At 29.6% G+C, this 19,393-nt stretch overlaps 1 protein-coding gene across 1 annotated transcript; it reads right to left on the bottom strand.

Annotated features, from left to right (window-relative positions):
* Positions 15,696-18,360, bottom strand: LOC105176455 (tubulin-folding cofactor C). Its single transcript, XM_011099264.2, has 2 exons — positions 17,116-18,360; positions 15,696-16,333 (listed from the first exon to the last, which is right to left on the bottom strand). Exon 1 carries the CDS (start codon positions 18,282-18,284, stop codon positions 17,157-17,159), a length of 1,128 nt encoding a protein of 375 aa, XP_011097566.1. The 5' UTR covers positions 18,285-18,360; the 3' UTR covers positions 15,696-16,333; positions 17,116-17,156.

Consider the following 19,393-nt stretch of genomic DNA (forward strand, 5'->3'; position numbering starts at 1 on the left):
GAAAGTACATCTAGCATCCCTGATGTTTGCTTTTGTTTAACAATAAATCCCCCGTTAGTCAAAATTCATGAAATTTGCTGATATTAACAAAATAAATAAATAAAAAATAATATTTACCTCGATTGACTTATTATTGATTTATTGCAGGTCAAATAATTTTTTTCGGACCAACTACCCTTATAATGGTAAAAATATATCTTCTCACATGCATTAATGCGTGAAGAAGTATGAGGATAATTTGGTTATAAAAGAATTATTTAACCTACAATAAGACAGTAATAAGTCAATAGGGGATAAATATATATATATATTTATTTTTTTTATTAATATCAACAAATTTGGTGAAGTTTGACTAATAGAAGGAATTATATATTAGACGAAAACAAACCTCACGAGTGTTAGATGTAATTCTGCAAATCACAAAAAATTTACGTGCAGAATAACAATGGATCAGTGAATATAGTATGCAAAAAGAAAATCGTAATCCACCTACTAAACCACACGTAATGTGGTGATTATATTGAAGTAGTTAGAGGAACTCCACAATTTAATCACAATGATAATAAGACTCGACCATAACTCCATGTATATATTTATATATATATATATATAGGGATAAATTATACTTCCCTCCCTTCAGATACAAATGCTTGTACGTGTGTATGCATGTGTGTATAAATAGATGCATACATATATAGATATATATATATGCTCTGATATCATCGAAAAACGTTGCTTCAGCAGAGAAGTGAAAACCAAACTAAGATGGTGACATGAAGAGATAGACGTCCCCTTAACCATTTCTATTTGTGTAATTTGACCATTGAGAGAGAGAGAGAGAGAGAGAGAGAGAGAGAGAGAGAGAGGGTTAGAGGAGAAGTTGGTGCAGCAAACTTTCTACTAGTTCACTTTCACCATCTTTATTAATATAACACATACATTTTAGTTAGGAGACGATTATATTTACACTGCCTAATTTTTAATCTATTTATATAACTCGTTTTTTATCTTTTGCATCATTACAGAATCATTCCGAGCAATCAAAAAATAAGAATAGTTTGCGTAATATATTGAGTTTTTTTAAGGTATATGTGCAATTTTTCGAAAAACAGGGGTGGTTGGGTAAATATTATTGATATTTTTAATGGGTATATGTGCAATTTTTCAAAAAAGTTAAAGATAATTTTTATAAATAAATCATAGGTCAAGGGTGTAGATGTAATTATATATCCCCTTTAGTTAATTATGCATTTATTTTAGATAAATAAGGCATTCACATTGGTTCCTAAATAAAAATTAAACGTATGCAAAGTAATTGAAAAGTACTGCCTAAAAGATAATATCAGCAACAAAAAATTAAGTAATAATATCAAAATTTTCTTTATATTTATATATATATATATATGTCACCTGATCATGATATTTAAGAATTTTATTTTGTCATTCAGGGTTAATTATTTTTTTATTATAAAAATAATTATATAAATAATATTTTTTAAATATATTAATAAATTTATATCGAGTTGTGGACAACATAATATTTTAATTTTAAAAAAATCATCCATCAAGTCATGGATGTGATGAGGAATATTTTTTTTAAAAAAATAAAGGCCGAGTCGTGGACGCTGTTCAAGGCTCCATTCTTATTTTTAAAAAATTATATTAAAATTATTAATGATAAATTTAAACATTATAATTACAATAATTTGTTATAAATATTATAATAAAAATACAAATATTAAAAATATTCGTTCGTTCCTTAATTGCGTCTGTGGCATTGAAGGCCAAGGTTTTCTTATTTTTCTCGCCTACATTTTGTATTGATTCATTTGGTTCATCATTATCATTACCACCAGAATTAATGTGCAACCGACTTGATGATACTGCAGAACTAGACTTCACATTATCACGATATGCACTAAATACTGGAAATGAAATTGGTAAAATGTTATATCATGGTGCATATAGTTGATCAATGTCAAGGCCAATGTCAAGATCTACATGTGAAGAATAAGCTCTTGCATGGCTTGACATATATGAAGCCGATTGGAACCAATCATCTTGTGGCGATTGAGCCATGTAGTAATCTTGAGACAGTTGAGACACATAATAATCTTGAGGCATATACACTATAGAAGGACCAGCTATATCCACCCCAACATCATCACATTCAACTGATCCAATAGACATTCGGCTAGAACTTCTCTTTTACTTGTGGAATGTGCTGGGAGCATTTTCAGATGACGTTGCAATTTGTTATAGCTGATGTGTTAGGGCTTCCTTGATAATTTGTATTCCATGTGCGAATCGATCCACCAATGGGCGGTACTCTTCAATATCTAGTGGTCTAGATCGATAAATTGCTTCAAGGGCATTTACCTCTTTTTTTTAAGATCGTAGAAAAATGATAAATTTTAATATAAAAAAAAGTGTTTAAAATAAAGCATGTGATATTATATAACATACCACAATCTGAAGATAGGTGATCTCCAGGTTGGTATCAGCTTTTCACAGTCTGTCAGTAGATAACAACACGAAATGACGTGTTATGTTGTCGTATCATTCTCAATACCCTAGTTTGTATCTTTTCTGTTGGAAATGGATAGACTTTATACAGTCGTGTCATATCATTTTTGTTATCTAGTGATGTATTGTATGTGTTGCAGGTTCCAATATATACCTTATACAGGCTCATATCCCGAGTATTTGCCACTTTTGGAATATTTTACCTCATCCTAAATTGGAGAAGGACCTGTTTGGAATGATGTATTTCCACTATTGTATAGAATATTAAAGGACATGTTGATCTCCACGATTGGGGGTTAAAATCAGCTGTATATGCCATAATGACATCTGAGTTCATATCATATGGCTGCCAGATAAACTCTAATAAATGAAACGTTGTAAGTTAATGTGCATTAAATATTCTTATAGATGTATGTAATGTCTTGAATATAAAATACCTGATCAGACTGCATCTCATCATCTCTTATAACTAAGACAGTTGTTCGTAATGTTATAGTGAAATTGTGCTCACAGTTCCATATTGCACCACATAGTGCTGTTGGGAGCAAACGATTATTATCTATTTGGATTTGGCCCATATATACAAGTTCCACAGCAAATCCAGGGCAAAGTGGAGTGGTACGTGACCAGGCCCACATCTGCAAAAAAAATATAAATTTTTGTTATTATTTTAAAAAAATATTTGTCTATGAATTTAATAATTCAATGTTACTTGTAACAACTGCAATGCTCCACCAATTGCAGCTTTGCCTTTGATGTTGACATTACATAATTCACGGTATAAAAATACCAGGAACAACACTGCCCCAAATATGTCGACTTCATCTTCTTGCATAGAAATTTTATGCAAAGACAACACTGCCCCAGTTTTATATCTTTATTTTCTTCCAAATATGTCGACTTCATCTTCTCGCATAGAAATTTTTGTGTATTTTGATGGTGAATTATCTAGTAATGGTTGGTCTGTTACAAATGATCATATGCCTACGGCGACGATGAGGAGATCTCGTTCATCAACTTATGCTCAATTTCTATCAAAAAATTATCAAAAGATTGGTATTGATAGCAACGAATACTTATTGAAAGTATCTGCGAAACATTCATGCCAATATCTCAATCGCATTAAAAAAACTCTCATACAAATCAAAGATGACGACACTTTGTCATACAAATCAGCCAAAAAAGAACTATAATTACCAAAATTTTAAAATTATAAGATTAAAATACGAAAATCAATTCGTGCAAAATAAAAAATATTAGCGCTTCTAAACTATAGGACTAAAATGGTAATTTTTCCTATCCACCACAGAAAAGTCAACACTATTGTAAAAATATAGTTGAGACATGGAAAAAGCTCAAATAATTAATTATTTTTTTTAAACCTCAAGTAATGAATGATGTCCTATATATCCTCAACTAGGTAATAGAGAGAAAATTAAAAACATGCACTGAATTAAATAATTCAAAAAATATAGAGGTGCCGATATACATTTCTTGAGGTTGAAGTACTCATGTTTATGCTCATATATCTAACATAATATCAAAAATGGCTACTTTAATATTTTCTTTAATTTCTTAATAGAAATAATAATGATATTATATAAAAATATTGATTTAATATCAAATTAAAAAAATAATAATGGGAAACACACTGTGAATTACATAAAATTATATAAATTCCATAATTTTGCAATAAAATTTTGGGATAAATCACCACATTTTCTCTCTATCAAATACTAATAATATTTCAGTCTAATGATTAAGGGTGGGATCCTATAAACAAATTTGAGGTTACAATTTTTGACCCCATCTCATGTACATGTAGGTATTGGTCTTACTTAATATGAGTTTTTTGTATTTTTTTATATTAATTTAAAATCGAATATCGATGTATTTTAATTAAACTGATATATTACTGAATTTATTGAGATTTTAATATAATTATATAAAATCAACTATTGAGATATCAATATAATCATATAATTATCATTTACTGAAAAGAAAACATCAAATAACTACCCCATTCAGAATAAATATTAGGGTAAATTACAATGACCTTCCTGAGGTTTGGCATAATTACGAATACCCCCTAGTTGTTTGAAAAAATTACCAATATCCACCTGATTTTAACGGCCGTATAACAATTAGCCCAATCCCATTAGGTTTCCATCCATTTTTTATGGTAAACTGACCAAAATTATCTTATGATTAAAAATTATAATTTTATTTATTTTTTTATGGGCTAAGTAGATATTTTTTTTATAATTTTTAAAATTTTTCCATCCCTCTCGTTCAATTTTTTTAAAAGTTTTAATTTTTTAAAAAAAATAAAAAAATACAGGAAGGGCAAAGTTGTTAATTTCATACCTTCATTCAAGAATTACATAATTTCATCAAACATCAGGGGGTATTTGTAATTTTTTAAACAATAAGAAGATATTCATAATTATGCCAAATTTAAAAAAAAATTATTGTAATTTACTCTAAATATTAACATTCACTTGACTAATTATAAATTCATAGTCTTATGTTTATCAGTACGTACAAAATACCAACTAGAATTATATAAACTTCTCTTAGTTTAATTTTAGCAATCTAAATTTTTTAATGGGATAGTAATTAATTATCAATGATATTGGCACTCTACTCCTATATATATACTTCATCAAATATAATATGAATTTTTTTATTTTTATTTTTTAAGATAGAAGAGGTAATTACATGATTATATCAATATTTAAATAAATTAAACAATATATCAATTTAATCTATACAGTAATATAAGTAAAAATCATATAAAATAAAAATTATAATAAACTCACATAAAAGTCAGAAAAATACGTACATGACAGGTGGGACTTAAAATAATAACCTTGAACTAAGAAAGCATTTGGAAAAACTTTTGCTTTTAGAGAAATGATTTTTACAGAAAAAGTTGGAAGTTGTAGCAGAATCAAAAGTAGCCAGTAAAAAAATAATGAAAAGCAAATAAAAGTCAAATTGGATAGTGTTTTGACAAAGATCACTTCTAAAATAAACTGAATTGATTAAAGATAATTTTGTCCCCATTTGTTAAAAAGATACTATTTTTGCTTATGTTTGTACTTGTTGTTTGTCAATAATAATTTATTTTTTGAAAATAATAATATATTTTATTTTTATTAGTATACTTCATATTCAATTTTTTTTATCGATTAATAGAAAAAGTGAATGTTTAATTTAATAATCCTCCCACTAAGTAATATAATTGTTGATCATACACAATAATTAAACTTGCATGATTGTAAAAAAATATCATTTTATTAATTAATCACAACCATTAAATTTATATTTTTAATGATACAGGAATAACATAATTAAACAATATAGCAAATAAAATAAAAAAATTCTAAAATATTTAATATTTGAAAGTGTAAATTTTAATTATTTTTAAATATGTAATTTTGAAAAAAAATAAAAACTATAAAGTTGAATTAAGATTATTATAATGATGATAAAGTAGTCAAAAATAAATTTGAATTTATTTACAGAAAAACTAAAGCATGATGCTTTCAGCTTTTGGCTTTAGCAATTTTAAAAATAAAAGGTGGCATTTCAAATACCTCAAAAGTATTTAATTAGTTATATTTATTATTATTATGCTGTCACTACAACTTTCCTTATGTACTACATTAGTAGTAGCAATTTTTATATAATTGTTACTATCGGATTATAAAATCGTACGAATCATTATATATTCTGATGAAATACAAATTATTATTGTATATTTTAAAATTAATTTTAAATTATTGCTACAGTATATTTATACTAATATAAAAATAAAATGACTTCCATATTCACAAATGACGATTAATGACACCTCTGTACATACAACAATGTCCCACGATTACTAATATTTGTTTATAGTTTGTGGGTAAGATCATGGTATAATTAGCATTCTAATTCTGTTTAATAATTTAATTGGATGAAATAGGCCCTACCCAGAAATCCAAAGTCCAACATCTTACTTCATCATATGCCTCTGTCAAACCTACACTGGATTCGTAAGTGTCAGCATCAGCAAACCAACTACCCTCAAGGTTGCAATGACGTGGATGTTTAGGACCAGAGTCCCCCAGATTTTTAATACATCTTTTATCTGTATTAGTTGGTAAATTTGAGGCATCATAATAAAAAAAATTATTGGTTTGGGCTCTATAAATATGAGTATATGTATGTTTATTATGTTAAAATTATATTTTTAATCTCATAAGATATCAATATTTTTAATTATTTGTTTTGCGGGTTTTTTTAAATAATCACAAAATTGAGAAAATTCGACACATTTGGTCTTCTGTTTTATGAAATTTCAAAATAATCCCAGAATTTGAAAAAATTCGGCACACTTAGTTTTTTGCTTTGTTGAATTTACGGGAATAAATGTATTGAATTTTTCAATTTTAGGATTATCTTGAAAACTACGTAAAGCATAGAACTATATGTGTTGAGATTTTTCAATTCTTGGGCCATTTAAAGCTGATGATTACAATTATTTAACCCCTATCCGATGGGACTAAAAGTGTAATTTCGCCGTATACTTCTATAGTATTAGTTGTTTCTTTAACTTGTCAACAGTATTAGTTGATTTGCATTATTGATATATCGGATCAGTATTTCAATTTAAATGTATTGAATTATATAATAAATTGCATATTGTACTTTAAAAAAAAAAAGGAGAAAATATATTTTATCACAAACTCAAACCCCAGCCTTTTGATTTCAAGTGAATTTTCTTTCTTTAAGGCTACGCATATAGATATTTAGGTGAGATTGACCGAAACTACGGATATGTTTAGGTCATCTAAAATTTTGCTTTTGTACTTATTTATATATATGGTGTGAAATTAAACAATTCAATCATAAATTAAAATTCTTGTTTTGGAATATTAGGTTTTATGTTTTTTTTTTCTTGGTATTCTTTTTCTCTTTGTGAACATATGAATATTTTTTTTATATTAAACAAATTATATTATTTAATATTCAAATTCATAGATTAATGCAATACATCAATAATTTAAATCAATGAATATGTTTAAACGAGAAAAAGAAACAAAAAACTACTATAACAATAGTACATTCAAATGGGAGGAAAACTAACTCAGACTCGTATTTTTTTTTTTAAGTAAGAGCGATGAAATGTTATTAATTGAAATAAATTGATTACAATTATTCTTGCTAGATATCAATATCTAACAAATTATTACAATATTTAGACTCTGATTAATAATATCAAATATTAAATTTAATCAACGTCTACTATTACAGTAGATACACTACCTACTATTCAGTAGAAATAACATTCTATGAATAAGGCGGAGTTCGTATTATATAATACACCTACTATTCAGTAGAAACTAACTCATCACTCCGCGTATTATTAGGATCTAAATTGTAATTATGAATAGTTAGTAATATACATTGTGATTATTTAACAATAATTACAAAAATTATTATCATGATTTAGGATAATGTTGTTATTGTTGCTATATATATATAATCATTAATAATCTATTGTAGCTTATCTTGCAACAGTGCCAAATTGTGATCACTAATAAAAATTATTTTTGTTAATTTTTCTGTAATAATAATATATATAAACTTAATAATCATGATAAGAAAGTATATATAAGTTCATTATAATTTATTTCATCATTATTCTTAATTATAATATTAATTTATTGATTGAATCGATATATCACTCAATTTATTGAGATATTAATGTAATTATCGTCTCAAATATATAAACATATGTATGTATAAGTTGCCTCTATTTGGTATTAGTAGCACATGTACTATAAGAATGTAATGATCACGAATATATAATTATCTAATAATTATGACAATATTTGTTGTATTTAAATTATTATTATTATATATATATTGCTAATTATTAATAATAACAATTTACGTACAATTCTTGTGTTACAAACTGTTCACAAGGGCAGAATTCTTATTATTATTAAATACGCATACAAATTTTATTATTTTGACAATATAAATATTTATACCAGCCATTATATATATAATTAGGAATAACTTTGAAATAGCACGCTATATAATTACTTAATTCTTCCCAAAAAATTTAGTTAATAGTGATAAATTAAGGTTATTTAATTTAATTATTATTACACATCCCAAACAGTCAATTACAATGTAGTGACAGATGGTTTTTTAGAAAAAAAAAAAAAATATATATATATATATATATATATATATTAAAGACTTTAATTTTTTTAATTTAAAAACTAATTATTAATTGACTTCGGACATATATGTATACATGTTTCTTACGATATACGCATAATTAATCAATAGTTAGGTAAAATGCTGTCGGCCCAAGTGATCTTAATCATCGAAATTAAACCTAAAAAGAAAATTACTATTGCCTATAATTCTAGTGATTGTGGATTTTTAATAATAGTAAATAATTATTATTAATTATGATTAAATAAAAATTAATATAAAATTTTAATTTATTCACCCTGAAAATTATTTTTGCTATGGTCATGACAAATGTATTAGCCTTAAAAATCTCAATTAATAACCGTTGCATAATCGTAGTCAATGATTTTTACTACGATTATTAATTTTTAATCATGACAATTAAATTATGATAAAATATTATATTTCTCATAATAATAAATAAAATTAAGATAAACCTTCACCGCTTTATATCGATAGCTCTGAATCAATGTTGCTATTATTAAAATATTTAGTATGCAATACATTAATATTTCTAAATCAACCAACAAATTTAAAAGTAAACAAAAAAAAAATAACGTATTACTATTAAAAATAAATTAAATACTTAAATACAGAGAACTTGAACTTACAACCTTTTAATTATGGAATCTCAACCTCACGTCTTTGCTTATAATTCACACGTATCACTCTTTGCCATTTCTTCATATCTCTTAAGTATTTTGGCGGAACGCCACATGCTTAATTCTTCGTCCTTTTGAATAATGGTTACGTACTTAGCACGTGACGATATTTTTTGTTGAAATACTAACGAAATTTAATAAAAATAATTATAAATGAGATTTTTTTTTAAATTTATTAGACCATTAACAAAAAAATTATTACTAATGAAATAAAAGTGAACTGATCCTAAAATAAGGGACGGAAGATGCTTTCTAACAAGCCGTTAATGAACCATTTTTCGACATATTAATTAATATTTCTAATGCTTAATTTGGAAAACAAAAAGTTAAATAAAGAAAATAATCAAACATTGATAGAGATGGAAATATATATAGATATAGATATGTATGTATATATTGCTTGTTGATCTGAGGTTCCTTGTCGGTTGCAGCAGTCCCTCCACCCCCAACAATATACATACTTAGTATTAATTATTACAAATCTTGTAAAGGAACAGGTTCAATTAGTTTAAAGGACCAGACAAAGTCTCTTGATTAACTAATTAATATAGTAATTATATATTGTGTAATGATTGATCTAGCGTCAGCTAATTAAACAACTATTTGCTTGCTGTGATGGGTTTCTACTCTCTATCAATTTTCCATGCACATTTTTGTGGATGTCCTCCACCTGTTATTTACTCCTAGTTATATACTAAAATACATGCAACAATGACTCTTCTCTTATGCATCTACATTAACTCGATTACAATTATATCATAAATTTTAATCGTGAATTATTAATATACGTAAATTATCAATATTAATAAGTATAATTATTCCATGACTATTATTACAGTAGATCAACGATTACTATTAAAATAAACTAATATCCGTGCGCATATTGGTGAAACTCAAACTCATGCCCTTTTGGTCATTGATGGAGTCTCAACTTCGCCAACTAAATTAGACATCGTGAACCATACACAGAAAAGTTGTATTTTTCAGATCCTATATGTTATGGCCTTTTTCAATTTAGCCTCCATTGTTACGATTTTCTCACATTGCATTTCATAAGTTGATTTTTTTTTTTATTTTAGTCCGCACGTAAATTTTTCGTCCAATAATTAATAAAAAATGTAAGAAAATACACATGAGTCTGCTAACGACTCCGATAATTAGTTAGAGGGTGTTTGGCTGAGCAATATAAGTTAGGAAAAAATACAATATTAGTCCCGTAACTTATGGCGGGTGGTATTTTCGTCCTGTACGAATTGATTTTTGCAATTTAGTTCTGTAACTTTAAAATTTTGGGATTTTCATCCTTTTTCCGCCAATTTGACTGGAAAATTGAATGTGTTTCATGGCCCAATAAATTATAATTTTAGTCTTGTAGTTAAGGAGAGATTGGCGTTTTTTGTCCTGCAACTTAGCAGGAATTGTTATTTTTATCCTGCATGAATTGATTCATAGAAATAAAACTGTCATTTAATTAAATCATGTACAAGTCACATGCATTTTTCGGCAGAATTGGGCAAAAAATTACTAAAATTGCCCAAATTATAAAGTTACAGGACTAGATGGGAAAAATCAATTCATACAGTACCAAAAATGCCACCCCTAAGTTATAGAACTAACAATGCAATTTTTCCTATAAAGTTATACAAAAATGAGTTAGAGGGTGCTGCCTGAGTTTATAAGCTTTTCAAAGCATTTTATAAATTATTTGAAAATTTTAAACTCTATAAAATTATTTGGTAAGTATTCGGAGATTTTCAAATTCTAATAGTCTGATGGTCTTTTTGGTGATCCTTACATATGAAGAGTTTATTATGCCAAATGCTCTAACGTTTTATAAGCTCTGATATCTTATTTATCCAAACACTTTAAAAATTTATATTTAAGACAAAATTCAGCATCTTTCAGTTTTAAAAATATTTCATAAGACATAGGAGCTTATAATATCGATATTGGATCTTATTTTAAAAATAAGCTTCTAAAGCATTGGATAAAATAAGACGTTAAAATTTATAATAAAATATTTTTGCTTTTTATAAAATTGTAATAAAGTGTTGGTATAATAAGCACTTTATATCTGTCAAATACAAAATAATTAATTTCAGTCATATATATTTTCCAAGAATATAAGATTAAAATATTTTTCCTAATTAATAAATAGAGTGGCTAGTTGGTATGGTTTATTTCTTCCCAACTAGTGATTTTGACTTGACAGTCACCCTTTGCTCTGATCAGCATCTTTATTCATTAATTTTAACTAACCAAATATTAAATTAAATTAAAAATAATAATAACCAAATTCATGAGACAACAACCAACAAAGATATTAATAGACGACAAACAAACCCTTGCTCGTTAAAAAATAAAAGCGTGTAGGGCCGCTCAAATCTGTGCTAATTTCATCATATCTTTACTCTTTTAACGATGATAACGTGTATTGTTCAGCGCGCTTTCTATTATAAATAAAAGTTTGAACTTAGAACCACTACAACTTGTGCTGCGTGTATGCTCAAATCAAAGCCTATCCGTATGTCTGGTCGATTGGAACTATTATTTTCTTATGTTCCGAGTATTTTTGGGTAGGATGAAATTATTGATTTAGTGTAACGGAATAGACGACAAAGATACGTGCAATGTGCATATTTAATGGATAATTAAGTTAATAAATACATGTATTGTGCGTATCCTTATCATATATTTTTGGAAAAATTGAATAAACTCTCTATGTATTATGAAAATTTAGCTAAAAACTCCATATGTTAAAAATATAAGCAAAAAACACCCTAATTTTTTTAAAATTTTGCACACTCTCCTCTTACCATTTATTTGGCTTAACGGCCTTCATTTTTTTGTGATTTTTTATTATAACCTTATATATTATAAATTATTGATATTATAATGACTATTGGATCTTCTATGATCGTATCAGAACCGTAAGATCTAATCAATTTTTAATAAACATTGATCTTAAATAGTTAAAAATAAACGGTCCAGATTTTATGTATTTTAAAAATATATTTTTAATATATATATGTAAATTTATCATAATAATATAATATTGTATATATATCATATATATTTATATATACACTGGTGGAGGGCCGCCTCCACCTGCCATCACTATCCAGTGGGCGACGGGCGTTGTTGCCCATGACCTCATGCCCATATCTGGGTGGGCGACGATGCCCGTTGCTGCCCAAATTGATCGTGAAGATGGGAGCGTCTGAAGAAGTAGAGGGGAAATGACAACAAGTTGTAGTGAGTGTTATGCCATTTGAAAGCTTTTTGAATCAGTTAACTAACCAAAAAATTCGTATGCGATTTGGACTTTGATTGACTGAGATATACCTTGTTGACTAAGTCATGTCGGGTCTACCAGAAAATCTGAAAGTCTATTGCTTGTAGATTATCAGCTTCATTGTCATTAATCTACTAGGAGTCATTTGAAAATATTTTAGGATGACATATCTTAATGTGTCGGCAAGTTGTATGACATGTCCGTCTATGACGTATTCAACTAGAATAAACTCGACTGTTGAGTCTGGCGTTTAGTACAGATGAGATAAAAAATTTTGTAGGTCTTCCTTATCTGCTCGTGGGCCAGCCGATTTAACACTAGTTGGGCTGGTATATATGCCTTAGGCTGACTTCCTGAGCTTTGGGCTTTGAAACAACAAATATTTGAGGTGGTATTGTTAAATATATTGATTGAATTGAAGCGGTGCATCAAAATGATTTATTGTAATTTATTTACGTTACTAATAAAAACAAAATTGTCATCTCTCAACATTTTATTCCTAACATTTATCTTAGTTTTGTAGTGTGTTTTAGTATGGGGGATTAATGAAATAACTATTTAAATATTTAACCCCATGTGCTGATAATATAATCTACGTAGACATTTAATTTAATATTTGTATATGGTATCATTAACTAATATCTTGTTTAATTAATTTCTTGATATAATAAGCATGGGGCTAATTTAACTACTAATTTCTTGAAGTGTCCTTTGATTAATAATTAAATCATATATAGGTTAAGTCTTCTGCAAGACTCAATGCTTTAAATATTTGCTTCTCTCTCATTTTTCCCAACTGTTATATCCAGTTTTTGGGCCTAGGGTAAGAATATCCTTTCATTTTTCAATATATAGATTATTGCATATAATAATATATTGTACTAATAACATGAATGTTTGTGGAGAGCCTCCTACAAAAATTGTTAATTATATTTAAATCACTAGAAAAAATATAATATTTAATTATAATTAATTATCATAATTAAAAATAAATAATTAGTTATCATGGACATGGAACGATTGTTAGTTGTGGTTTTTGCGAGTGTTGCTAAAATATTTGTTATGGTCAAAATTTAGGGCAAAAATATTTGTCAGGGCTCTTAATCATGATAAAAATATTTTTCATGATGAATACGCTAAGTTTTTGCATTAATTTTATTAATTATAATTAATAATAATTATTTAGTACGACTTTTAATTTGTGTATAAGTGCATATAACAAGTGGGATATCATTGTTTAGGGGACAAAAGGCCCAAAATATTCTGACGGATATTTTGGACAATCATGATAACCTCAACACAGTTTAATGATTTTACTAACGTCACAAAGTCAGCTGGAGTTTCTTGGTACGTTTTAATTAATATTATGGGGGTTATTTTTTATAGTGGAATATTTGGAGAATGGTAAATACAATTAACCCTATAAAAAACAGTGATAATTAATGTGAATTTGTGTTCCCAAAAAAAAAAAGAATTGTTTGAGAGCTATAACATCAACTACTGCCCCTCATTAATTATTTGGTTGATTGGGAAATGACATCATGCAAATATTACAGCTAATTAGGGGAAGATTAGAGATAGTTAGAGCTGAGATTGACAGTTGATTATAAATTTGAAGATTGAATTAATTAAATATTAAAGGATGTGAAAGCGATAATTATTATCACTTAAGTTAATTAATCAGCATGTCGAATTTGAATTTTTCTAGAATATAAGGAAAGCGAAGATTATAAATCCTCAATTATACTTGTTATATTTTAGGTGGTCATAATATGAATTTAATATATGATCTCAATTAAAATAAGTGTAAATACGAGATTTGACATAATTACAAATATTTTGAGGCCAAATGTAATGAAGTGAGATTAAATTCTTAAAGTAACAAAATGGGGGTGGGGAAGAAGAAGAAGGCAGTAAGAGGTGAGGAGAAGAAATGGTTGATTGAAATTCTCATAATGTCTGAAAATTACATTTACAACGAGGTCGCCACAAAATGACAAAATTAAAGCTCGCTTCCTCAGAAATTATGTCGTTCTCTTCTTTAGAAATCACAAAAAGGACAGCAACTCTTCTTCGTACAGGCAAGCGCACTCTCCAGCTCGCCTTGGCTTGGGTAGAATTCAGCTGATCCCTAGCTCCTACCCCAAATCGATTGGTGGTGGTGGAGGCTGGGAAAATTGAGTTGGTCTAATGACAAGAAGTCTATACCATGCCACCACAAGCTTTGACATTCTTGCCAAACATATCAGCAACCACTACAACTTACTACCTCGGACTTGGTATACAATAATGTTTCACATCAGATTGTTGAAGATCTTTGATTACATCTTCGAACCCATGTTAGGTCACAAGTCGAGGATATGAATAATAACCATAATTTCGACATCACAAGTATTAATAAGAAAAGTAGATAACTAATGGGAGCCAAATGCCAATCTAAGAAGATTATCAAGGATAAAATTTTAAGATTCTTGAATCTCCAACATCTCATGCTTCAGTTCTCAGATATTTCTAACAGGACAAATCCTTGATGTCAAGAGTTACCCAAAGCAAGACAGCTATAAATTTAGCCTGGACCACTCAGAAAACACTGAGAAAGTGGTTTCCTGTGGTCAATTCCCAAGAGTAATATAAGGTTAACCATTGACAGACATCTTCAACCAGGAAGTGAATCTATTTCGTTGTTTTTGTAACCTTTTGCTATAGTCAAACAATTCCTTTATTTCTTTAAAATAAATAGTAAAGGATGAATAATGTTCATACAAATTTCTTGTGTATATAAACTTGCACACTAGTCCACCACATGCTAAACTGAGATGATTTTCAATGAAAAGTTATTGAAAGCTGCATAAAAATAATCATCCAGATCTGAATCAATATGAGATCTTAAGTAAAGAAATTGGAAGAAGACTAAGATAAATCATGCCATCTGTTATGAAAAGAAATTGAAAATTATGAGTAGCAACTAGAAATACATAGGAACTCATTTCAAACATACATAATGAACACACTAAGCATAAGGAAGGTCACGTCTCAGAAGATAAGCCATCCCGAATAATGTAAACAAAAATCTTTCAGTCCTAGAATGAGAGAGAGAGAGATAGAAGAAGAAGAACTGAACTTTTTGCATTGAATAAATGACTTTGTTCACCAATTGCACACCATGTGCTCAGACACAATCAAATTGCAGTAAATTTAATTTGCCGACTGCAGGACATATAGGAATCAAGTACATCACCCAGTTATTAGGACCCTTCAAATACATCTCCGACAATTCCCCAATATACAAACATCCAAGGAAAAATCGGAGGTTCCAATTAATTTAAGATACAGAAGGCGAAATTGTTGGAAAAGCCTGGTTGTTTTTAACATGCAGAAAAACATAAAAATTGTGAATGTGGTCATCATACAACTGAATTTCTCATACTTTAAGCTGCTTCGTAAAGCTGGTCTCCAAGAAGCAAATGTTGGCGCAGAACTAGGCTCCATAATTAATTCAAAGTGGTTGACCCTCGGCTTCCCAGACATCATAAGGATTCTTCTTTAACTTCCTAAGTAGAGTCTCGAGTCAAAGCATCTATATTGAGGTCTGAATTTTGAGTTTTTTGGTTAGTTTTTCAGTTCTTATTTTGGCTATTTCATGTAAAGTGCGGACTTGAGAAGTGATTGATTTAGTTAATAAATAGCTGTAAAGCATATAAGAATAACACATGGTTAACTACAAGGTTACGATATCATCCAATTGAGAAACAAAGGAAAATAGAGAAAGAGAAGAAGATAGTACATTGTATCAAGATACACTTCATTTCAATCTCCTTCTGATAAATTATATCAAGATACACTTCACTCCAGTCCGGGCTATAGACTCCTTGAAATTAAAGCATTTTCTCCAGTCACTGTCAATTGTATGTTTGGTGCAAGATTAAAATATGCAGCTAAAAACGAATTGTGAATATGGCTTTCATTCACCCTAGGTAAATCCTTTGTTAAAGGCATTTTCAGACACAAAACCTGTAATCTCGTTTTCAGATTCAGTATTATCTCAAATATCTATATCAAGTGCAAGTTGAAACTAAAATTAATCCATAAAGCAGTTCTCATAGAAATTAAGCCGCTGAAAAGGACCAAAAATGCTTAACAAAAGCTTGAAAAGTAAACGGACTAAAATGACAACTGAACATATTATGTTCTGCATATAGAGAGACTAACTTACATATAAAACATAAGAATCATACAAACTTCAATCAAAGCCAGCTCAGGCCAAAAAGAATAGAAGATGAACTCTTTCTAACTGATCACGAATGAGCTTCTGAGTAATTTCCACTGGACAATTCGTTGCAATTAATATAACCAAAATAAGTAGATAGATACCTCTTTTGAAAAGTCTCAAAAACACCAAGCTCTCATCATCGTCAATCAGAAATTCCCACATTAGAAACATCAACCATCCCCATACGCTCGCATTCTGGTAAAACAGACCAATTCGGAGATTGAACTGCCCTTAACCAGCGAAAATCATCCACATTCGCCCAATTCCCAGTCTCCTCGCCAAGATTTGCCTCTGCGAGGTCCTTCTCTATTCCTTGGTAACTCAAACAATATGGAGCAAACCTAACCCCATTACTATCCTCAATTATAGGTCTACTCCTCACTCGAAGATAAAAGTCACAATTTTTAGCATTGTGAATTCTGATTTGGTGGGACGCCAACACGAAAACACACCCTTCTGCTCCCTCGATCAAAACCGAACCAGTGACTGCCCCAACATAAACTTTACAATTTATCAGCTTATCCATAAACAATGCCCTTAAACGCCCCTTCAGTCTAACTTCACAATCCCTCAAGTTTGATAACGTGAATTCTCCATTTTGGCCACCCTCCAACTCGTTTATGCTAAATTCCTTCACTAATACATCGTTCTTTCTGTCTCTGAACCCGGGAGCAGTACTCAAATCCCTAAACCCAAGCTTTTCCGATCCCACATTCAGCTCTTTCTCGGGTTCACGAAGGACTGCATCTTTTTCAGCTACAGCTGTGGAGTTTTTCTTGGTGGGCTTATTCTTGAAGGAGAATTTCTTCTTGGGAATGACGAGGGAGGTTACTTCATCAAGCGATTGTCTGAGATGCACGACGGTATTGAGGCAAGTGCGGACTTCGTAGGGCGGCAAGAAGTAGGAGTTCTCTGCGACGAGCTTCTCCAGGGCAGAGATATCCAAAGAGATTGCCTCCAGGTCAGCTTTGTGGGTAGGGTCGGGCTGCTTCCGGATGCGGGAGAGTTGGGATCCGATGGAAAGCTTGGATTGTGAGAATTGGGAGAGGAACAATTGGGTGGATTCGAATGAGGTTGCGGAGTTGGGATCGGTTTTCCCAGAGAGGCGAGACTGGTGGCGGTTGGAGAGACGCTCCAGCATCGCCGCGTGCTTGCGTTCGAGGTTTTCGGCGTCGGCGGCGGGATCTTGGGCGGAGGGTTGATCGTTCTCTTCCATTTTGTGGCGGCCGAAGGGAGAGTTTTCTCTTGTTACGCCGGTGCTTATGGTCATAAATCGTGTACAACAGTGTCAAATTTTGTTGACAAAGCGGCTTTCTTATTTTTTGTCCTTATTTTTCTTTTGGTTAAAACATTTTCCAATCACTTTTGTAAATGAATAAAATATAACACTTCTTTTTTGCACTAAATATTTACACACATTTTCCAATCACCTTTTCGATATGCATCCTTTATGACAAATATAAATCTTTATATCTTGCTTTCATTTTTCTTTATTATTTTTTGTAGTTATATCCATTTTTGTTCATATTTTATCTAAAACTAATTTATCCCATCAATCTCTTATACAAATGACATTATCTCTTTTTAATTCTTTTGTCGTTATAATTATATTTGAGAGAGAACTGCATTCTTGATCCCATAGTTTACGAATTTAACACTTTTAATTCTATAGGCTACAATATTATAACATTTAGAACAAAAAAACGCAATAATTTTTTATTCTATAGTATCAAATATACCATAATTTTGTATCCATAAGACCAAAAATGCCACAACTTTTTATCCCATAGGACCAAATGTGCTAGACTCTTAAATTGTGAGACCAAAAGTACAACACCCTCTATTATGCGAGATTAAAAGTGCAAGTTCCCCATATATCATGTGTGTATATTCATCAAGTGTGCAGATACTACTGGTTTCTATAAAAGATTCTTCACTCTCATAAGTATCTAATGAATAGATAGGTTAGAAACTCATTCTAACAAACAAATTGATTTTCACCTTGTTTTGAACTTCGAAGATTCCAGCCAAGGCCTAATGGAGAGTAGTGACCTGTTTTACTCTCTTTTCGTCCAACCATGGCTCAACTCAACTGTTGACTCGCCTTTGTTTTTCCAAAGATACAAGAATATATGCAGCATTCTTTTGGTAAATAATAGAAGGATTGGCTCGATAACAATTCGCCAAACAAAATTTAAGAAAGTAACAACAACAAAAGAGATGGAGGAAGTGGGGAAGAAACTACAGGTGCTATAAAATTGTAGCTAGATTCATGCAGATTCTTTTGCTTCTGCAGCTGCCTCCTCTTCCTGTAATTTTTTCAGAGATGGAGGTGGTCTGGGGACAATGCTTTTCTTCCATTTTCTGTCGAGTTTTCTG

Source organism: Sesamum indicum, linkage group LG13 (assembly GCF_000512975.1).
Source record: "Sesamum indicum cultivar Zhongzhi No. 13 linkage group LG13, S_indicum_v1.0, whole genome shotgun sequence".
Lineage (NCBI taxonomy): Eukaryota > Viridiplantae > Streptophyta > Magnoliopsida > Lamiales > Pedaliaceae > Sesamum > Sesamum indicum.

Bases quoted from the DNA above. Each gene is read 5' to 3' on its own strand.
- LOC105176455 (XM_011099264.2), bottom strand. From the start codon at position 18,284: ATGACCATAAGCACCGGCGTAACAAGAGAAAACTCTCCCTTCGGCCGC.